Consider the following 24,509-nt stretch of genomic DNA (forward strand, 5'->3'; position numbering starts at 1 on the left):
CATCTCATTTTCTGAACCGCTTTATCCTCATTAAGGTCACGGGGGGTGCTGGAGCCAATCCCAGCTGTCTCTGGGCCAAAGGCGGGGGACCGCAGAGGATACATAACTCACTAAGACAATGTTTCCAACTTTGGGAACAACTTCTACTACATTAAGCACCTTAGAAAGGAGCTTAGAAAATGGGTTATATCAAACTAATTCTTAGAAGGATAAGGTCAAACGATCTTACAATTCTTTTGCATAAATTAGCAAGGTTAAGAGCTACTTTCTATGTATACAAATCCCTATAATATACCTACCAAATTCCATTCTGATCTGACCATGACTAACCTCAGTTAGTCAAAGATTTAAAAAAAATCTGGCCTTGAGGATCAGTGCATCTACATCCTTAGGAAACACCAAATTTCATTCTGATCTATCCACAAATAACATTAATTAGTGAAGAAGAACAAAGCAAGTGAGAACTTCAGACCCCTGTGGGTTGTCTAAAAAATAATGGATATTAGAGGTAATCCAAATAAAACTCCTAATTACTAATTTAAATATTAACCTGCTTCCACCGCAGTAGAATGCTAATTTTGTTTATTCTCTACCTCAGCTCATCTTTGTCCCAAAATGACCTGAATTGATTGGTGTTAATGTGGTAAATTCCATTGCAATGCTTGTCAATGTTCTTCTTAAATATGCTACATATAAGAGGACGTCGTCCAATGAACAAGCGCGGCAGGCCAAGGCTAAATCTTGCCACGACTATGTTGATAGATTCTCTGTTGAAGGATCGAGTGGTACTACACAGACACATTACACATAAGCTGTCATAAGCAGAAGATTTCCAAGGCAGTTTGAGAAAGCAGAATTTTGACACCAATGTAGAAGAGACACACATTGAGGATCACATAAAGAGAAATGCACGCCACACCTGTCGATCTGTTACAAATCTAGAGGGTGTCAGCGCTCTGCAGGAGATATTGTGACTATCAGTCATGCAAGCTCAAAGTGCATTTCCTCACAGAAAATACTCATAAAATATTGAGATCTGACCTTAATGGCTTCCACCGTGTCATATTTGTCCAGTTTGTTGATGTGGTTGGTGATGCTGGTGTTGAGTGGCGCCGCCGAGATAGGGTGAATGACAGTGGCATCGTGCGCCTGCTGCTGGTAGTGGTGGCAGTACGAGTACACAATCAGGGTGACCAGACACCCCAGGATGGAGCTGCTGAGCCCCACGGCAATCATATGAAAGAGGTTGAAATCTGAAAGGAAGAAGGAAGGAGAAGGTTGGTGAGATGAAGCTGTGCAGAATTACAAAGGTAAACGATCATTCACACTCACTTGAGTAAAATTTAAAGTCTTACAGCAACCTTGTGTTTTTAGAATGGGGGACGGAATTTTAAAAAATTGCAACAGAAGAGCCTATTATAAAACAAAGTGGAGTATTTGGGTTTAGAAGCAGCCATTTGGGCCAATTTTAGGCTTGTTAATGTTGTAAATTTGTTGGTACACGGTTGATTGGTCGCCAGTCTTTTGGTCGCCGATCTTTTGGTCGCCCGGAAGGTAAGTGATAATTACCATTTAAATCGTTGCTCAAATTCCCTAAAAACAAACTGCGAATTACTATTTAGTCATACTTAATGCCCTAGTAATTATTAGGCTAAAGAAAAGCTCAAAATTTCCCAGACTTTTAGTTTTTTGTTGGAGAACTTGTTAAGACCCTGACTGACGTAGCTTCTTAAAGGGACAACGCATGTACATACAAACTCTTATACACTCACACATCGGCTCAGTGAAACTGCTCATGGCCATTGTTGGCTTTTATTGATGCGTAGACCGTGTTGTTTTAACTTGTTTTGTCGCCGGTCTTTTGGTCGCGGTCTTTTGGTCGCCCCAACCGCGACAACGGGCGACCAAAAGACCGCGACCAAAAGACCGGCGACCAATCGACCGCACACAAATTTGTTTCCAATGTGAGTATTATTTTATCACACATTTTAAGTCTTTGATCAAATTTTATCCTTTTAAACGTCAGATCTTCAAAATATTCACTCTAAAGATTGGTTATGTTTGAGTGCCATTGTCCCACTCCAGTTAGATTGGGCTTCTCATACCATCAATGGCAGCCAATGAGTAAAATATACAGTTGTGGTCAAAAGTTTACATGTACTTGTGAGGAGCATAATGGAAAGAAAAATACTAACAAAATGTGTAGTAAGCCGGAAGGACACAAAATCATGTGGAATACATTTTTCATGCAGAACAGACAGCTAAACACTTTTTGTTTTAGCTGACATTTCATCTTGCATGAAACTGACCCTTTAAATTTTGTTGAAAAAGTTGATTTTTTTTGTCTTTGGAAAAGCAGATATTGTTAATAACTTTGCCAAGAGCTCTTTAACTTGAAATTAAATATGGCATGAGTGACAGCAAGAATTTTACTTTCTGTTTACTTTCAGCTTTCAAACCTTGGCTACCAGCTGCTGGTTGTCTCTAAACACACACACACATACACACACTTTTTGCCTACTTATGAACTCTGAGCACTTTCATCAGCATTTCAGCAGCTGTTGCAGAAATAAGCAAGGTTGAAATTGATTTTATTGATCCCACATTGTAACTGCGTAGCTATGATACATTTTACTCAGGATTTCTAGACCACGATTTTAAGTATTACTGCAAAACCTAACTGGGGGACATGCGTGTGTGTGTGTGCATGTGATTGTGTCAAACTATGTCATTCAGACTAAGGTGAGATACTATCAGATCAGCATTTTTCTTTAATTCTCCGCTTAAACTGGGACTGATATTCATTTAAGCAGAATTTCAAATGATTGCAACATATTGGCTTCGCTCTCTTTCTCACGCACACTGAACTACACACACAAACATATATTACCTCCACACCATCTCTCTTCCTGGCTGGAGCGTGCAATGGAGACTTCTGATAAAAAGTGAGGAAAAAAAATAGCAAAAAGGTAAGAGAATTACACCCGGACCCAGCATTGACACACCCCTGCTCGCGTGACAAATTATACCTCCGATGGGAAACGCTAAGATGAAAGCTGCTTTCAATATGATAAAGATTACTGAAGAAACTGCAAGCTCAAATCATTGCCATGACAGTACCTGGACTGGTTTAAGATAAATAGATGTCCTCATTTGAGGAAATGAAGTGCAAGTCATTTCTAATGAGGCCCAATTGACAAGCCTTCCCATCAAGAACAATGGATGATGAACTAAAATGGGCAATTCTGTAAGATTTGTGCTAAGTATTATGTCCCTGCTCATTCATACAGAACGTTTAAACAGAGTTGATTCAGCTAATTGTCCACGCTAGTGAGTAATGGAATTGTTAGATAAATAGTCAATTATGGTAACACAACTTTTTAGACTTGAGCATTAAAATTGTTCAACTAGTTTATGACTAATGCAGTGTTTGAATGATTCTGCCGTGCAAGATATCAATTCAGAATGGTTTCTACCAATGGCAATGCAGCTCCCTGAGCAAATATCAATAAAAATGGCTGGCGGAGGACAGCATAAGCTGCATTTGACTTTGACAAAGTTGGCATCTCTCCTACTTTCTGAGGTATTGCTGCACGACTCAATGAATATCAGATTAGAATCTCACCAGAGTGGAAATTAGCTTTCAACCACAGAGTTGCTCAAAACACAATAAATAATAAACATTCTCATGAAATAATTTCAATGATTGCTTTGGACATATATTCTATAGCCTGATACTTGAGGACAGATCCTCAATATATGCATATTTGTCTGGGCGAATGGGCACCTGGTATCAGATTTGAGTCAGGAGAGCACGGCCTGGTCTCGCTGTGGTTTCCTGAGCACTGATTTCCAGTGGGAAACAGAACATCACAATGGCGGACACGCAATTGGGCACCCTTAGAGTCGCATTGGGACCATAGGGACCAGCTAGACCAGCTCTCTGCAAAAAAATAAAAAAAATACAGTAAATCCCAAAGCTAGGTACTGTTTGTGGGAGACCTTGGATATATTTCAGTCATGCATGACTGCCTTCCAGGGCCTTCCATGACTGAAAAGCGTACTCGGACGTTTGGTCGCCGGACGTTTGGTCGCCAGACGTTTGGTCGCCCGGAAGGTTATTGATAATTACCATTTAAAATTGTTGCTCAAATTCCCTAAATACAAACTGTGAATTATTATTTTGTCATACTTAATGCCCTATTAATTATTAGGCTAAGGCTAAAGAAAAGCTCCAAATGTCCCATACTTTTATTGTGTTTTGTTGGAGAACTTGTTAAGACCCTGACTGATGTCCCTTCCTATTGGGACAACTCATGTACATACAAACTCAAACGTCCGCTCAGTGAAACTGCTCAGGGCCATTGTTGGCTTTTATTGATGCGTAGACCGTGTTGTTTTACCTTGTTTGGTACTCGGACGTTTGGTCGTCGGACGTTTGGTCGTCGGACGTTTGGTCGTCGGACGTTTGGTCGTCGGACGTTTGGTCGTCGGACGTTTGGTCGTCGGACGTTTGTGTCCGGGCGACCAAACGTCCGGCGACCAAACGTCCGGTCACGACTGAAAAGATTAAGGCAATAGAACCATTGATAAACGTGTGTGTATTCTGGATGTTTGTTTGTACCTGGACAGGCGTGAGTGTTGCATAGTGCTTCCTCAGTGTGCAGGCCAAGGCAGATGTCTCCTCCGTGAGCAGGCGAGGGGTTGCTGCAAGTACGAGTCCTCGTATAATGTCCTCCCCCACATGTTACAGAGCACTTGGACCATGAAGACCAGCAGGACCAGTTTCCATCCACTAAAAGTAGACAAGACAAAGCTGACTTTTTAAAAGGAATCCAACTCTTTTTGCGTTATTATTCTTACAATGATAAAGCTCTCCATGTATCTATCTTGCCTTGACAATGGATTAGAATTCAGAGCAGGAGGGGAGTTTGTGTTTCCACAAATCAAAACAATAAAACAAAAGGAGCTGTCAAATCCTTTTTGTTCAGGAATGCAAACTCATCTCTGATTCATGTCACTTTTCAAAAGGAGCTGCTCTCAGCTTTTTATTTTTGAAGAAAAAAAGAGGGTATTGTATCGAGAGTTTTTGTGTGCGTGTATATTTTGACAGAATAGTGACTCCAGGCATCGCTTTATTTAAATAGCCATTTTCTTCCATTTCAAATTGAGGTAAATGAACCATGTTACTGTTCCATTGAGTCACCATAAGTGGCAAATACTGGTAGCAATTTGAGTTCTTTTATTTAAGTGTTATTTTATACAATGGCCAATACATGTTCTATTATCCAATCCAATGTGTGAAGAAGAAAAATAAAACTTAAAGTCTAAAATAATTCATTTATTCAAGCCAAACTATATTTTACATGTCAAACCACCCAATCATTTTTAGCAATTTGGACTGACTGAACATTGAAGGCCAGCAGAATATAATGTCTTCTACAGATACATACAACACAGAACCCACCTTAAGAAATATTAAGAAGCCAATTTTAATGACAATTTTTTTGTTATTTTCTGTTCTTTAGTTACTAGTAGCACATTTGGGTAAATTTCACTAATTACTAATTTTACTTTATGACAAGTCTAATATCTAACCAATACTTTTCTTCTGTATTACCACATGAAACAGAAAAGTGCTTTTGATATTAAAATAATATATTTACAAATATAAAACCACAAATTAAATACCATTTTTACACTTAGTGAAGAGATCTGCCAGGATATTATATAGAAATTTTTTTGGAGCTCGGGATTTCAGCTACACAACAAACCCTTAAAGACGTTTTTATACCTGGCTTTCAAAAAAACCCCAAATACCTTTGTGTAGTTCAACATATTTAATATGTCCCATCCTATGTTGCTTAATATGCTAACTCAAATATAGGTGCAAAAATATCAACTATTTCTGAACATAAAAATACATAATTTGTTAAGTAATACTTGTATACAATCCCAAATGGGATGTGTTAGTCCACATGTGTCAAAGTGGCGGCCCGGGGGCCAAATCTGGCCCGCCGCATCATTTTGTGTGGCCCGGGAAAGTAAATTATGAGTGCCGACTTTCTGTTTTAGGATCAAATTAAAATGAAGAGTATAGATGTATATTACATTTCCTGATTTTCCCCTTTTTAAATCAATAATTGTAATTTTTCTAATCCATTTTTTCTGTTTTTAGTTCAAAAATCATTTTGTAAAATCTAAAAATATGTTTAAAAAAAAGCTAAAATAAACTTTGTTTTAGATCTATAAAAAACAATATTCAGGGCTTTTAATCCAGTTCTTTTAATCCATTTATAAAATGTCTAAGTTTATCTAAAATGCTCTGGCCCACATGAAATCGAGTTGACGTTAACGCGGCCCGCGAACCAACCCGAGTCTGACACCCCCGTGTTAGTCTAATGCAGTGTGGAAAAAGCATTGCAAACTTCCTAACGGACTCACAAATAAACAACACGACGGGAGTGAATTACGAGTAAATATCGTTTACGAATCAAAAAGCAAATTCCCTTTTCACAGGCACCTGGGTATTCCTTCTAAGACTTGCTGATGCTTGGCACCTCGATGCAGGTAATTGAAGTTGCTGTTATTTTTTGTCATCTCTGCGGTAATTTCTCTATCTCAAAGTGACGCGCTAGTCGATTTCTGGCCCTCCATGACGGATCGTCTCATCTCAAGTAAAGTTCTGGGAAAAACACTGATTCATTTGTTTCTAAAGCAGACGGATGGTTGGCATGACACCTGTTTTCCTCCTTCAAAGTGTTGAATTATAAAGAATGGGCTTAGACATCACAGCTGGTCTAACGCTGCATCTGCTTATCGAAAATCATCTGACTATTTAAAGAAACATTTAGTATTCATTGCGGCTCATACCCGAGAGCACCACAATATCGCTGTATTATGATTACTCAACATTTTCATGATATGTGCTTATACATTAGCGGGAATCGGAATTTTTTTCCAGCACGAATGCAGTCATCCAGGACTGAATTAACAGACTGTAAAAATAGCATTGATGGGTGTTCCACCCGTCTTTTTCGCTTACTTCCAGCGTGGCAATATTTAGCGAGACAGATTGAGGGTCCGCAATCAAGGTATTAGCAGCATATCTGAGCTTTTCTCTAAAGTGGGGTTTAGATTAATAAACATCAACTACACCATATCGTATGCCAGCCTTGCCCTGGAGACCTGTGAAATAACATCCTGTATTTCAATTTAGAAGGTCAATTTCTTCATCAAAAAAGTATTCTCTTCATTAAAATGCATTGTTCTGTTGTGTTGAAAATGCTTTTCAGAATCGAACGAAGTCTGCCACAGCATCAGCATAATTTATTTGCTATGTAATTACATAGTGGAGCACCTCAGGGATAGCTCCTGTGATTCTTTGGTATAAATGAGAGTTTTCATCCCAGCTTTTACCCGCGTCTGATTTTTTGGGTGAGTTTTGAAGATTTGCAAGTCATTTGGTGCTGCAATACTTGATCCGTTCGTTACTCAGGGGAAAAAGGCAGCATAGTTTGAATCTGGTGAAGTGTGGATTCATCTGCGTAGGACAGCAAATGAGGGGAAGTAATTGCTTCCCACGGAGACTTTACAATCCTATGCAAAAGTCTCCCTTTTTTCTTCTTTTAATGACTCAGTTTGAAATGGTACAATAACAATTAGGAAGATACACTTGAGGATTACGTAAAACTGATTTTACCTGAATTTTATAGCGCTTTTATCGTCTCTACTTTCTCTATATGCAGCTTGCATTAGGAAGTAGCCAAACGAACCGATTAACATTTCAGAGGGGATTGCTCACTATTGGCTGAGTGTTGTGCTGAAGACCACGATGGAGACAGACGAGCACAATGTCCACGCTATAAACAAAAATATTATACACTGTTTCTAGAATTCAAACCAACATAACATTTAGCACTCAATCGTGCTGACTACCAACATACTAAAGACCATGTTTTGTTTCTGAGTTTGTGGAATGGTCGCAAAGCTTTTCTCCCTAAAATGAAGGGTATCCTGGCCGCTAAAACTAGACTGGACTATTAGCTCAGTAGTCAGCACGCTTACCGTATTTTCACGACTATAAGGCGCACATAAAAGTCTTACATTTTCTCCAAAATAGACAGGGCGCCTTATAATCCAGTGCGCTTTATATATGGACCAATACTAAAATTGTTATCACGATAAAATAAAATAAATCAGTCGAAAGGGTACACCATCCTCTACAGCTCTCACAACTACGGCAAGAAGCCCCCGACTCTACTTTTTTCCCCGTAGAAAAAGTACTGCGCAATGACTGCTGGGATATATAGTTCTTTTGTCAATACACCCAATGGATTGTGGCCTGGACATCGACATCAACACAGCTTTATGAAGCATGGAAGACAGCGTTGGAATAGTTACGCTAGCTACTAGCTAGCTACTATTTGCGAATGGATTGTGGCCGCCTGGACGAACGTATAAAACTCAGCGTTTTCGATGACTTATTTGGACAATTGTTCAATTTGGACACAGAAAATGAGGACTTTGATGGATTTGTGGGTGATGATGACATGAGTGCATTGTAAAATGGCTAAATAAAATACAACCAAACTCAGTTTTGCTTCCGTTGCCTTTTTAAAAACGTGTTTTTAGCGTGTGGGTGTAGCGTGTATGTTTAAGCTGGTGTATGTTTTGCCATGCCTGGCTGCGTCTATAAAAACGGTGCGTCCTTTGTGTGTGTAAAATACAGAAATAGCACTCGTTACTGACACTGCGGCTAAAAATACGATGCGCCATATAGTCGTGAAAATACGGTAACTACCACGATTAATTTGACAAAACTTTCCTAGTTTTTAAAGCAGTCCAGCAGTTACTGCATTTTTTAAAATAGTGTATATTTGGTGAACCTCTGTAGTAATGCCTTACCTGGACAAGGGGTGGTGTTACACTCCTGGTATTCTTGTGCAGCCCCCTGGCAGGTCTGACCTCCATACTTTGGCTCTGGGTTGCTGCAAGCCCTTTTTCTGCTGCGGATGCCACGGCTGCAGTCTCTGCTGCACTGGGTCCAGGAAGACCATGAGGACCAGCCACCATTCACGGTGCGTCCAGAGACCTTCCCCAGATGAAGAACCTCACCTAAAGAAGAGAAAACGGCGGTCTGTTTAAACCAAAATTCCTGTACATTTGAAACTATTTTTCACAAAACCCTTTGACATTAATGGCGGTATAAAAAATGATAGAGTAGAAGCAGCTGTACAAATGCAGTGCATCACAGTGTCCGTACAGGCCTAATTTCTATTTTCTGAAGATGGATTCAGCAATAGAATTGCAGCGTCAGTTTTCATCAGATAAACTCAGTTTTCATCAGTGGTGTTCCCACGTGGAGAAAAAAAAATCAATGAATCCAAAATTGTAAGTAGTTTGTATTATAGCATAATCACCATTTGCATTAATCAGCACTTTGGAAACATTGCTAAGCACTATGGGGTATTTTTGGATGAGAATGATTTGAGTGAATGAGAATCAGCTGCAATGAAATGACAGTGACTGTCCAGGTCATCGTCTGATGAGTCATTCCTTCAACTCTTAGCCACATTTTCCGTTTGCGGATGATATAATGGCAGTTTAGCACTTAAGGCTGTCACTCTTCCCCGTCATCATCTATAATTTTTTTAGGCCTTTCATCTTTTGCCCCTGCTCTCTTTCTGTCCACTTTTGTCATTTTCAACTACCTCCCTCAGTCCTTACCATTATTGACGTCACTGTTTTTTCAGCCGTTTTGCTGCTTTGTATTCTCAGTGAGATGAAGTGTTTTCCTTGCACTAGTCCTCAACTTCTTCATAAATACGGGCCAGCCTTGGCATTTAACAACCTCATCACCTCACAAGGTGGGGTGAGCTCTGACAGCAACCTTTGAGGCGTGTGCTCTTAAAGGATTCTAACTGGGCCGGGGAATGGACTGACCTGGCTGCAGCTGTGACCTGAAATTCTTCATTCAGACTTCGGTAAAGCCCAGCCATTGACTAGCTGCTTGTTTTCATTATGTAGGCTAGCTTCATCATGTTTCATCTCATTTATGCATGCATTTACATAAAAGCAACTTCTTATTTTCTTTGACACATGCAAATATGAACCTCTATGAACATTAACATAAGCAGTGACAAGGGAGTCCGGCTACAGTGTCATTTATAACCTCTTCCTGGTATAATCTGATCACTGGGGCACGGTGTACTATTTTTCTATGCAATCTAACTACATCAAATACAAGTACAGTATTAACATGTTTAACTGAGACAAAAATGAAAAATGCAAATAAAAATGACTTTTTACTGGGAAAACGCACTTTGTGGTGTAGCACCACCAATTTCGTTATACGCAGCTGTGTATGATGACAATAAAGGCTTTTGATTTGATTCTGATTTGATTTGATTGATTTGAAACGAGTAAATATCATGAAGCAGTAAAATACTCACACAAAGCAAAATGCCTTAATGTATCTAACTTGTGACAAGGTCACGAGCCAATCAAAATCCCCAAAATGTGTCAGCTTACACATAACACATAATGGGTAAATACAAATGTACATCAGTGTATGTCTGACTTTAGCTTAATTCTGACATCATTGAGACATTTATTTGATTTCCTAAAACTGAAATCTTGCAGTTTTCGCAAATTTTCATTACTTAATTTGTAATGAATTCCCTTGGTTTTTTCAGATCCAAAAACAATTATGTCACAATATTTCTGAACATGAAAGTATGTGTTAGGAAAAGAATCTTTCAGACTTTACAATGTAATAAGAGTGTTATTTTAGTATGTCTAAATTGAGTGACATGAAAAACTGTAATCATGAAATAGACGTGTGAGTTGCTTAGACCTCAGACTAAGGCAGAAGGTCCCCACCATGTGGAATTCCTGTGTGTGGCTCCAGTTTTTTTACCTAGGTCTACAATGTCTTGTGTGTCTTGTGTCTGTCTTGCTACTGCAATCAAGAAATTTCCCGAATACGGGATGAAATAAAGTTCTAACCTAACCTAACCTGTCTTGTGGAACTACTTCGACTTTGTACAGAGGTAACCTACCAAAAAAGTTGTTTTCACCCAGGCATTGAAGTCACATGATGTATACAATCTCCATACGCATCATTCTAAACACATCTGAGTAATTCTGTCTTCCAAAGATCCAAAACAGGAAAAAGAAACTACTACATGAAAGCTTTGAAGGATGGAACAGCAAAATAAAAACTAAAACTGACGCGCAGGTCAATTTTTATGACCATCAGGTTCCCATCCCATATGGAGTCCATCAAAGACATGGTCTGACATCAAGCATATCTAATCTCAATGCCTACGTAGCAATTCCTTTCATATGTTGTCTTATACTTTTTTTAGGTGGGCTGTTTGATTGTCTGGTAGGAATTGATTGATCTCACCTTCTGACAAATGGTTGCGCCTACAACATATTTTGGCTGCACAGAATTTCCACAGTAAGTCAATGCTGACAACATTGGGGTATCTATAGGTGAGTGGAAATAACCCGAAAACAGATGCTCAAGGAAATAAATTTGAGGTATAAAGTAGAGGTATGCCTTTGAAAAGTGTAGGTTGAAGGGTTATTAATCCAGTTGAAAGGTGTTGTGCAAAAGTGAGCATGTATATGTATGTCAGTAGGTATGTAAATATATGTCTGAGGCAAAGTACAAACATACTGTAACTTCACACTTGCAGATTGTGTGGGTTATACAGAAACAGTCAGTCCCGAAACGTTACATGTCAATGGAAGCTAAATTTATAACTTGAAATGTCTTTTAATGTTCTAAGACAGGGGTCGGGAACCTTTTTGAAAGAGAGAGCCATAAACAATTCATATTTTCAAATATTATTCCTTGAGAGCCATAATCACAATTTAAAAGTCAAAACACATGAAAATGTGCACATTTTTTGTCTTTTTACAACTTTTAAAGTACAAAAAGTCTCTTAATTATTTTGACAACATCGTTAAGCTGTTGCTAATCAATGAATGTCAATGAGTTCAATGAGTATCAATGAGAGAATGAATGCAGAAGACTAATGAAAAAGAACCAATGCCAAAGGTGACATTCCTATTGGTGCGTTCAAGACTCTTTTCTCTCACCACCGGTTTCCATATTTTAGCTCAGAGCCATATGCACCCATCAAAAGAGCCACATGTGGCTCCCGAACCATAGGTTCCCTACCCCTGTTCTTAGACAAGGGTGTCATGGTTGGTTCGCGGGCCGCTTTAACGTCAACTTGATTTCACGTGGGCCGGACCATTTTAGATATAATATTTAGATTTTTTAAAATTATAAATTGATTAAAAGAACTGGATTAAAAGCCCTGAATATTCAGTTTTTTATAGATCTAAAACAATGTTTATTTGAGCTTTTTTATATATTTTTAGATTTTACAACATGATTCTTGAACTATACATCTATACTCTTCATTTTAATTTGATCCTAAAACAGAAAGTCGGCACTCATGATTTACTTTCCCGGGCCACACAAAATGATGCGGCGGGCCAGATTTGGCCCCCGAGCCGCCACTTTGACACTGGACTAAGACCTTTTAATGCCGGTTGAAATTAAATTTACGCTCCCAAAAATCCTTTTTTTAAATTTTTGCAACCAGTTTATGGTGTAGTCCACCTTTTGCCCAAAGTCGGCTGGGATAGGCTCCAGCACCCCCTTACCCAGAATAAGCGGTGTTAAAATGAATGAATAAAACTACTTAGTTACATTACCAAGAGTAAATGTAATGTTATTTTCCACCTCTGCATCTCTCTACCAAGTGTTTGTGCAGTGCAAGTTTTCCAACATAATCTAAACATAATGGCTTCTCAAGACACCCAATAATTCTGCAAAAATTGCATCAAAGTCATGCGCAAATGTGTGAGTCACACATTTTGTCAGTTGACAGCAAAAGTGTTTTGCTTCATTTTTTGTCTCTCTACAGGTGTCCTCAAAATAGCTTATTTTCAGTAACAGAGTATCTAACTTCCTAGCAGTTAAGAAAGGTGTTACAATGATGCAAGTTGGAACTTAAAAAGAAGACATGCAATACCATTTGTGTCTAAATATTAACTTATTTTTTTCAAATCCAATAAACTGGAAAGCCTGCCAGCATTATGCACGTCTAAATCTGCCCGTTGTAATAAGGATTCTCAATGGGTTGACAATATAGAGTTCTAGTCAACAGAATGTACAAACTCAATCTCATTTTAAAGCACATTAAAAAAGGTCCCTTTAGAGAAGACCTATGATAAAGAATTTAAAATAAACGGTGCACGCTCCAAGGCTCTTGATAAAAGTGAGTCAGGCGTATAAAACGAAGCCTGCTGGCTGAGCGGCCAGAGAAAACAAAGCAGAGACTATAATGATAGTGCAGCGGTTATCATCCGTCAGCACTGGCATGCTTCCGCCAAGTCTGTGCAGGTGTAGAAAAGTAATCTGTTGCCCACAAGAGGGTCCCGGCCCTGATAGCACATCAGCTCAAGTGAAACGCATCAAGCCTGCTGACATCCCACACTTTCTCCGGGGGATACGATGAAGCCATCGCTCACCAAAGCCAGTCGACCACAGAATAAACTAAGCTTCCAAAGAGATAGCGGTGTTTTTTTCTCTCTTCTCCCTATCTTGTTGGCCTCTGTGAATGCAATTGGGCAGCTAAACTATACGAGATCTAATTCCAAGACATTAAGTCCAATGTTACTGCTGCTATGACTGTTGAGACTAGATTTTTTTCCCTTCCTATTGATTGAACTAGACAAGCATATTAGTTTTTATAGTCATCATTTATACTCTAGGCTGGCCTGTGGTCACAAAGAATGACATATGACTAAAGCTTTTATTCGTTTATTGCCCACAAGGGCTTGATGTTGGAACAGTGAAGGATGATGTGAGAAAAACTTAAAATAAAATAAAAAATAAAAAACTTGTTTTTATACATACGCTAATCACAATGTTAAGACCATATAATATTGGCAGAGATAATGAGACAATATTTGTGTTGTTGTTGTTGTGAATAACCCTGTTATGTTTGTTGTTTAAGGCCAGATTTTTTAAACTAATATTTTAGTGCAGAATCAAAAACTTAAAAAAAAATAAAGTCAATCATTTTAACTATCAGACTCCCGTTATTGTTTTCTAGGAAACATATGGGGGTGTATTGTAAAATATATTGATATACTGTACAATGAAAAAAAGGGAATGACTGCACCATGTTTTTACAAAGGAATAGTCAGTTTTTTGCATTTAGTCACCACATAGAAATTAGATAACCTGATGCGAAAAAAATTGACATGGTAGAGCACATGTGTCAAAGTGGCGGCCCGGGGGCCAAATCTGGCCCGCCGGATCATGTTGTGTGGCCCGGGAAAGTAAATCATGAGTGCCGACTTTCTGTTTTAGGATCAAATTAAATGAAGAGTATAGATGTATATTAAATTTCCTGATTTCCCCCCTTTTAAATCAATAATTGTAATCTTTTAATCAATTTTTTCTGTGTTTTTAGTTCAAAAATCATCTTGTAAAGTCTAAAAATATATTTAAAAAAAAAAGCTAAAATAAACATTGTTTTAGATCTATGAAAAACTGAATATTCAGGGATTTTAATCCAGTTCTTTTAATCCATTTATTAAAAAATCAAAATATTATATCTAAAATGGTCCGGCCCACATGAAATCGACTTGACGTTAATGCGGCCCGCGAACCAACCCGAGTCTGACATCCTTGTGGTAGAGGAAACAACACATTTTTGGAGGGTGCTAATCGGGACTCAACATTGCAGCATGGCAACAAGGTACACTGAAATTTTGGAAAATTTGACCTAATTTGACAGTAAAAATAAAGATCAGGTTCCAAGAAATGTAGTATTTCAATAAATGAAAAGTAAAATGGTTAAAACAAACTTTGGTGCGTCCCTCATGATTTGCACCGTAACAAAAATCTGTAAAATATGGGTAAAACCAATGATATAAGAGACAAATCTTTACCTCTCCACCTCCATTCTTGAGGTCAAGAGTTGGGTTATTCACTCATTCATTTATTTTCTGAACTGCTTGGGTTGCCTGATTGGGTTGGAGCCTATCCTAGCTAATTACAGAGACCATGTGGGGGACACCCTGAATTGGTGGCCAGCCAGAGGCAGTGCAAGAAGAGAAGACAACAACCACTCACCCACACACTTTTACCTAGGGGCATCACCCACACACTTTTACCTAGGGGCAATGTGGAGTGTTCAGATCACTCGCAGAAAACCCACCTGAGCCCGGGGAGAATATGCCTACCTTACAGTGTTGACCGACCTCGGATCCAATCCTCGACCCCAGAACTGTGAGGCCAGAACGCTAACCACTCGGCTGCCAGGCTGCCCAAATGTATATTCATTCATCTTCCGTACCGTGCATCCTTGTAAGGGTTGTGGAGGCTGCTGGAGCCTATCCCAACTGACTTTGGGTGAAAGGCAGACTACGTCCTAGTCGCCAGTCAGCCATAGGGCACACAGCGAGACAGACGACCATTCACACTCAATCATACCACCACCAGCGGCAATCGAGTACACTCCTGCCCGCACCAAAGTCGAAGCAAGTGAACCCCTACGCCATCAGACGGCTGAGTCATGTTATTAAAAAATAGAATCATTGATGATCACCAAGAGCATCATCAAATAGACCAACATCATAATCAAATGGAAACAAATTGACTGCTCAACAATACAGGAGAGGGCCGCCCCCCAAATCTCAGACCAAGCAAGAAGAGTAATAATGTGAGGAGCCCAGACAGACTAAAGGCAGCCCTAGAGGAGTTACAGAATCTGGAGCAGACGTTGCACTCTTTCTACAGAACCCCAACAAGCCATAAACCATAGAGTATTTTTTTTATAGCATGGACAAAAGAATAAAGAAACATCAATGCAACCCCTGAAAGAATACATTTTTGTGTGCAAAAATTGTCATTTATTTTCATTTCATCAAACTGAGAACTTCATTGCCTTCCCCCCCTTCATCATTTCATCTCATCTTTTGAACCACTTTATCCTCGCTTGAGTCGTGTGGGGTGCTGGAGCCTATCCCAGCTGACTTCGGGCCAGAGGCGGGGGACACCCTGAACTGGTGGCCAGCCAATCGCTGGGCACAAGGAGACAAACAACCAATCACGCCCACACTCATCCCTAGGGGCAATTTAGAGTGTCTAATCAGCCTACCATGTATGTCTTTGGAATGTGGGAGGAACCCGGAGTACCCGGAGAAAACCCACGCAGGCCCGGGGAGAACATGCAAAAACCACCCAGGTGGACCGACCTGGATCTAAACCCAGGTCCCCCACTGTGAAGCAGACACACTAACCACTCAGCTACCAGGGACCCCCTTACATCATATCTTTTGCAGTTGTATTTATTCATTTAAACATTTTCAAGAGCTTGTGCCTGGAGAATCAAACTCATCATTTGACATTTTTGCTGATGGTAATTGCTTTAAATGCTTAAGGACAACTTAAATGAGAGAGTCTTATCAGGTGTATTAAAACTAATTTTCTTCCTCTAGCTATAGTTTCCCTCAGAGGACCACCATTCTGACTTAAATCCCCATAAAGTAAATGCATTATGACCACATTCATACAATTATACAACAAATTGAATATGAAGTCACTTTTCTTGATAGAACAAGTGATGTCACATATTTTTGCACGTCATTTTGATGATCTACCATTACAGTTCCCCAATCTAATACCTCAGCAATGTATTAAGGAGAGAAAAAAGCCTTTTTTAACTTTACATCATATAACTATTTCTGAAATGTGCATAATTGAATGAAATTGAATTCAATGTGATGTCTTATGGTTGAAAACCGCTATATCAGGATAAGATGCATTGGGAAAAAAGCATTGCAGCCACGTGTAAAAGCATCCATAACAACCAAGATGAAGAGATAGACAGACAGCTTCTTAAACAAGATGAGAGATTAGTGAAGCAGGCAGACTGTGGTAAAAAGAAAGCTTGTAATGAATCGATTTTAAATGAGAAACAAAAATGGAGGCCATAAACTTGAAACACTACTGACCGAGAATGAAATTGCCTCATAAACATCTATTTTCATTTGCATGCGAGCTCGTATAATTTATTTCCTAAGCATATTTGAGAAAAAAAACAGATTTCCCTGAGGTTCTACTTTGTGCTACAATACCAGATGTGAATAGTAACATTCTGAACACGATTGACACCTTTTGATTTTATTTCTGTGTTATATTTTGACATTCTATTCAACTCATTATACTTTTATAATAACAATAAAAGCATTCAATTCAATTCAACTATGTAGATAAACCCAAACATACCGTATTTTCACGACTATACGGCACATCGTATTTTTAGCCGCAGTGTCAATAACGAGTGCTATTTCTGTATTTTACACACACAAAGGACGCACCGTTTTTATAGACGCAGCCAGGCATGGCAAAACATACACCAGCTTAAACATACACGCTATACCCACACGCTAAAAACACGTTTTTAAAAAGGCAACTGAAGCAAAACTGAGTTCGGTTGTACTTCATTTTGCCATTTTACAATGTACTCACGTCATCATCACCCACAAATCCATCAAAGTCCTCATTTTCTATGTCCAAATTGAACAATTGTCCAAATGAGTCATGGAAAATGTTTTATACGTTCGTCCAAGCGGCCACAATCCATTCGCAAATAGTAGCTAGCTAGTAGCTAGCGTAACTTTTCCAACGCTGCTTTCCATGCTTTGTAAAGCTATGTTTATGTATACAGGCCACAATCCATTGGGTGTATTGACAAAAGAACTACATATCCCAGCAGTCACTGCGCAGTACTTCTACGGGGAAAATAGTAGAGTCGGGGGCTGCTTGCCGTAGTTGTGAGAGCTGTAGAGGATGGTGTACCCTATCGACTGATTTATTTTATTTTATCTTGATAACAATTTTAGTATTGGGCCATATATAAAGTGCACTGGATTATAAGGCGCCCTGTCTATTTTGGAGAAAATTTAAGACTTTTATGTGCGCCTTATAGTCATGAAAATACGGTATAAATTATTATTAACCAATTGCATGGTTGGAAGGACACTATGAAGGTGATATAAAGTGAAACGTCCTGATTAATTATCTGACAAAAGAATCTAATGTTTCAATTAGGAAGTCCTCAATTTAATCCAGTCTCTTAATCTCATTAAAATGTTCTCTTATAAAAAAAAATAGAAAACAACTTCACAGAAGTGATTTGCCCATAGGCCAAATTCAACTCATGAGTGGGATTCATGCTGCCCTCCATTTTATATACTTGTAAAGTATGCAATTGATGCAATATGGTTTCATACATGGGGCTACATACACACCCTCACATGCCCTCTTGGTAATGAGGAACAAGGCAAGAATGTTATTAAAAACTCCTTGTCGTCTGTGACACATCTTTCAAAAGTGACACCCCCTACACCGTGTTTCCCACTGGTACATCTTGTTAACCACAAATGTGCCTTTGAATATAAACTCAACAACAATTTGTAACTGTGACAACATTGCACAAGACGGAAAGAAGAAAAAATGTTGTCTATACTATATATGACATTTAAAGGACCACACAAACTAACGTGGACGAGGCCTTTATCATCACTCCAATTTATCCCCTACCAAAACAACAAACTGATTTTGTAGTTAAGTGTGATGTTTCGTGACTTATATTAATCCTTGCTTTTAACAACATGGCAATTAGCCGCCTTTTTGTACTAGTTTATGATGACGAGTCTGATGGGAATAGCTTCAATGAAGTTCATACTGTAGGTTTTCATGCTGAATCTTAAAAAAAGCAGGAAGCATTTCATGGAATCTTAAATATTACACCTACTATAATAAGCAGAAATGGAAGAAAGTATGGAAAGTTGTCTATAGTCTGTGAAGAGTTTCCACTCTTTTGGGTTAAGTTTCCCCCGTATTCATCCATTTATTGTTTGGTTTAATCAAAAAAGCAAGTCTCTTAATCTCGGTCTGTAGTTTATCCCACAATCTAAGGAAACGGTTCCAAATTATGCTTTTTCATCTATTGATTGATTGAAACACACAAAACAACAACGACAAATGCAATTTCTGGCTTTCGCGCTGGTTGAGTGGATTTCACGTCACTACCTGTTGATTTTGGGGCAATTCCAGGTTACCCCCAATTGTTCATGGGGCGTTTTCTGTTAACTTTTGGTTTGGAAGTAATTCTGACTCTTCCTGTTTTTTTTTCTTTTAAATTCTGACCACCCATAGAGATTTTTGTTTGTGACTTCATCAAAGTTTAAAGTCAACATTGAATTTATTAGCATTCCTTCAGGAGCGTACCGTTTGTCCCTCCTGGCTTGCCGTCAGGTCAGAGCAGCTGCAAACAATCCGTGATTGCTTCCTGATGTGGGTATTTAAGCACCACGCAAATGGTTACTCATTGTCGGATCGTTCCTACATGACGTAAATTCCTGTGTGACACACCACGTGTCACAGCATACATCGCTACAGGTATTATTTCCCATACTCCGGTTCTGTTACGTTTTGGGATATACAAGCCCTTGTTATTTTGTAAAGCGTTTGAGTAATTAAAGCTACAGTCATGAGAACTGCACGCCTCACCTCCCCTTGCTTCCCCGCAACTGGGTCCGAATCTACCCGATCGCGCCACGACGTCGCGGCGCGATCATAACATTCATAAGTGATAATGCAAATTAAGTGTTAATGTGTAAATTTGGATGTGCCAAAAATGACTTGGGTTTTTGGGAAGGGGAACAAAAACGAGAATTTTTGGAGGAAGCGTGAACTTTTGGTAAATAGCAAGTAGAGTGGAAATTATGAAATATGGTCTCAATGAATCCTGTAATGACATAAAAACAGGGTTTGTGATATTAGCCTGTGTCTAATATAATATGGACCATACACCGGAAAAGGGGGAAAAGTTGGAAGCACGGAATTAGTATGCAAAAACGTTAATTAGTCGATCCTAACCTCTAATTGATTCATGAAGAAGTACTAAGCCTCAATGCCTTAGTCCATACTGTGTATCTTGGCAATGATTGATTTAGTCATAATCTAAAGATTGGCTTTTGGATTGAAAGTTAATTAACATGTCTGAAGCTCTGGTCAGTTGATAAATGACAGAAGCTGAAATGACTTTTTCCTTAGCAGAGAGGGGAAAAGAGTTTGAAAGCCAAGAGAACGTTTGAGTGAACAAAGAAAGATTATAGAGAAAGACAACAATGGCTTCTCACCATCAGAGGAGCAGCCGGTCGAGCCGTCACTGGAGCAGTAGCGCATCTCAATCCTCTGCCTGCCTACCTCCAGGAGGCTGGCGTCCGGGATGCGAGCCTTGCACGTGTAACGGAAACGCTGCTCGTAGTGCCCCCCATTGTCGGAAATGTTAACTGGAGTCCACGGGGTCCAAGGAGTGGTTTTCTTCAGGTCAGGGCAAGGATGGGAATTGCATGACTGGTACTCCTACAAATAAGAATGCAAACGCTTCAATATGAGGAGAAAAAAACCATTTACAACCAGCATATAATCATCACCCATTTAAGTGACAATTAAGCATGAAAAGTTCTGACAGAACTTATTAGCGTGTTTCTTGAGCTCAATAAAACACCAGCCAATGCTCCTAAAATTCTCAACAGTGACAAATGTGATACGAAACATCTTATTTGATGTCGTAGAAATAAATGGAGCTTTTAAAAATTTCATTGCCATTCCTCCTTTAATTCCCATTCTGTTAAGTTTATGTCAGTGATGTAGTCGCCATAATATCCGCTTGGCTGGGTCGGGCCAGTTGAGGATACATTCTCTTTAGGCAGTCACACTGAGCATGGCGAGACGCAAACAAAGTAGGCAGAAAAGGTCAGTGATGAAGTGGAAAGGAAAGGTGGGCTGCAAGGAGAGGCGAGGGATTCAAGACAAGGATGTGAACCATGAGGTGGAAATGAAGCGCTTTCGCCCATCTGGAACAAGCAATAAATATGAAAAACACACCCTATGTGAGTCACAGTCAGAAGACTTGTGAGAATATATAGCTCTAAATTTCCTCCACTTCCATTAGGGCAAGTGGTCAGAAAATAACATTTGTGGTGCTATATATGATGATAACTATAGGGAGGAAATAATCAAATCAGTTCCATGCCTTCGCAAGTGAAAGACTGATTTTTTTGCCCTTGCAAAAAATGCGGAATATACCTTGAGTGACTGCCAGACCTTGAAAAATAAGATAAGAGTGCAGCAGATAGAGGTGTGACAGGTGACAACATGATGCAAACCTCCACAATTAAATGGGATAGGGGCTGTGTTATATACAAAAAAAGTGTTTACTACCTGTGTCTGCACCATATCATACTACAATATGGAGTATTGTTAAGAGTTCAGTTACAAAAGAATTCCCCTTTGACAGCGTTGAATAAAACTGTGAAGATGATTAATACTAAGGTCGATTTTCTCTTGATTTCTCATGACTGCCATCTAGGAATTCTAATCTTTGTATTCTAAATTAGATTATTTTCTGGGTTGGTGCAAGTTTACGATCATTTCTAAGACATAGTAGGCATTTTTGCAATTAAATAGAAACACCAACATTGAGGGTGCATATAAGAGATGAGTTCTCGAATGAAATTAAGAATATCCTTCAAATTGTATTGACATATACTGATACTAAGGGGGTTGTGAAAAAAGATATACTTTCATTCCAATATGATAGGGAGCGTTCATTTAGAAATATGTTCTCAGGTGCTCTGTGCGTAGTTGCAATGTTATGGCAGACGGGCAATTTTAATTCCATAAGCACCTGTACTGTCCATTATTTGAAATTTCTACTTCAAGTGGGAAATTGCCAATTTGCTATTGCCACCCATAACAAATGGCATACATTCAAAACAAAGCTTGTTTACTCCCAAAACTGTTTGCAAGTGAATGTCTTTTTATGCAAATTTGTGTCTGGATGCAAGGAATAGTTCAAATCTGTCAAATTATTGCCGTATTTTCACGACTATAAGGCGCACCACATTATAAGGCGCACCGCATTATAAGGCGCACCGCATTATAAGGCGCACCCTCAATGAATGACACATTTTTTTTTTCCATATATAAATGCGCCTTATAGTCATGAAAATACGGTATATGGAAAATACTTCAATTTGTAAGCATGGATATGGACAAATGTATTATTTGACATTAAAAAGTGCTTTTGAATTAACATGGTGCATGCAATATCTGCGTGTGTAATATTCAGGAAAAAATATAGTGCTTTTGTGTTTATTTGATTTTGCTAAGGGTGTGGATAGTATTATGGCAAATTTATTTTCTAATAGTGAAATAAATATATGGAAATCACCAGAATTGACATTTTTTTGTTATTATTGCAAGGATTCTATGAATAGGGCAGGGTACAACATACATTCTTTTTTTGAGGGGCAAAAAGGCTGCTTTAATTGTTGCACTGTAATCATAAAATGGCAGCTTGGCTTGTATTCATGAAAATATAGGTAATTAGCACAAGGTTGTGGTCATAATCAAAGTCTGGTCTAGATTCTAAAACACTGTATTTGACAGTTGACAGTTCATAATTCCTCTCCTAAATCCCATTCCTTGATTTCCCAATTGTATGTGTCTTGTTTTTCTGTTCTTATCTTAATTCTGATCTTCAAACTAGTCTTCAGTCTTCAGAGGACAGATAAAAGAAGAAAAAAAAGCCAATGGTGGGATTGAGATTCTGTTAGTGCCAATGATGAACGAGTCTGTCTCATTCACTGCACTTCCTCTTTCCATCCATTGCTGTAATCATCATTCCACCTTAATATTTAACATCATTCCACGTTTGGGGCCAACGCCTCTGCTCATCAGAAACAACAACACGCAGACACAACATCCATGTCTTTCTGGTAGTTAAAGCAACAAGAAAGGCCAAGATGTGGTCAAAAGACAGATAGATTTAAGAGATCTGTGGGTTTTGTGAGCTGTTAATGGTTGGAAAACAGTAAATAATAAATGAAACATGTCTGGTAAGCTCTCAGCTCTCCCAAAGGATTCATGTCAATCAAGAAGTCTAAGGAGCTCATTAGAGGGCTTAGAATTAAACCTCATTCATAGCTGAAAATATTTGACTCCTGCCTGTATATAGTTTATAGAGGGATATTCAAAAATACCATATGAAGTTGTAACACTGACTGAATCCAGATTAAAATGGCTAAACAAAATAGGAAATGCCTTTGAAAGGATACTGGAGATATCCCTGTATTACCCTAGATCAGGGGGTTCTCAAACATATAAAAAGGCGCATAATTTTTATTGTTTGGGGTCGTCAGGCTGCATGCTGAATTTGACGAGCCAGAGTCATTTACGGAAAATGATGTAAGCAATAGCAGGCTTTTTCACGCGCTACAAACTAATCCGTTTTGTTTCACTGCTGTGACAACCAGTGTTTTGGTTGGTATTTTACAAGAAATGGAATCGTTTTTATGATGAAAATTGTTAATACATGTTGGGTAAGAAATTGTTCCAATACAAACACTGCCAATAAAAGTCTATTGCCGAGCTGAGTGGATTGAACGAATAGAAGTGGACCTGCTGGTAAGTATTATGTTGTTTTAATCAAAATGTTTTACTTAAGATTTCTATGACAAAGTGGCAAATTACATGTTACCAATGAAAAATGGTTAACAATGACAAGGAAACCAAAACAATGTGTTGCTGAAAGTACACCTATCTTGACTATTGTTTTCCATGGAGTCATATGCTTTCTGCTGGAATCCTTACCTCTGAATACTTCATTGGTTTCCACTATGCAGAGGCAGACCATTACAAAAATGATTCTTATTGTACAATTTCAATATATTTAGATCAGTGAGTCTTGATAATCTACTTCTGAATACATTTTGACACATTTAATTAGTGTGTAAAAACTGATAATGCTGTGGTTGTGGTACTCAATTGTGCTCAGACTGGGGGAAGTGAATAATAACACGTCTCCCCTTTCGAACTTCCCACCATGATTACTCTAATTATGCTTCACATTGGTGGGCCCGTGTCGAAGGATGTACAGAACTACGTTATGCACACACGAGCTCCCTGACATTTAAGACACAAATCCAGATGAGAATTATTTGTGTGATTAATGTGCTTCACAGACTTTATCTAACCCCACTGTGTCCATAGCGACGGAGCATTCCTCATGATCTCCATATCAGTTTAATTAGCACTGTCGGCCATTGCACACTTGGTCAAACAGACTTTACTCTATGTGACTTAGTGATGGGGGATGGCGTTGTCCAGGAGTTGGAAGTATGCGGAATTCACTAGCTGTGAAGTTTGAATCATGTAAAAATAGCAAAACAAGTCCGCCTACACCAATGTCACTTAGAAGTTTGGCTTTAGCTTTAACAGTTCAGCAGGAAAACATATTACTATATTTTTAAGAATAGCACATGAGCAATATTGAAGCATATTCGACTCTTTGTTCTCAAAGCAAATTCAAAAGATACAGAAGAAGAAA

General features: G+C 38.8%; 1 protein-coding gene across 3 annotated transcripts in view; it reads right to left on the bottom strand.

Moving 5' to 3' along the window:
• The window catches only part of sema5a (sema domain, seven thrombospondin repeats (type 1 and type 1-like), transmembrane domain (TM) and short cytoplasmic domain, (semaphorin) 5A), a 121,044-nt gene that overhangs the window by 5,006 nt on the left and 91,529 nt on the right, over positions 1-24,509 (bottom strand). For all 3 annotated transcript variants that reach the window (XR_013305940.1, XM_077624664.1, XM_077624665.1), the window contains 6 exons: positions 20,254-20,479; positions 8,908-9,117; positions 4,625-4,795; positions 3,788-3,943; positions 2,891-2,935; positions 1,042-1,253 (listed from right to left, as the gene is read on the bottom strand). Coding sequence is in view for 2 of the 3 variants with exons in the window: in XM_077624664.1 (XP_077480790.1) it covers positions 1,042-1,253; positions 2,891-2,935; positions 3,788-3,943; positions 4,625-4,795; positions 8,908-9,117; positions 20,254-20,479 (1,020 nt within the window). In the remaining variant the exon portion in view is untranslated. The remainder of the gene's footprint in view (positions 1-1,041; positions 1,254-2,890; positions 2,936-3,787; positions 3,944-4,624; positions 4,796-8,907; positions 9,118-20,253; positions 20,480-24,509) is intronic.

This window comes from Stigmatopora argus, chromosome 17 (genome assembly GCF_051989625.1).
Source record: "Stigmatopora argus isolate UIUO_Sarg chromosome 17, RoL_Sarg_1.0, whole genome shotgun sequence".
In the NCBI taxonomy this organism is placed as follows: domain Eukaryota; kingdom Metazoa; phylum Chordata; class Actinopteri; order Syngnathiformes; family Syngnathidae; genus Stigmatopora; species Stigmatopora argus.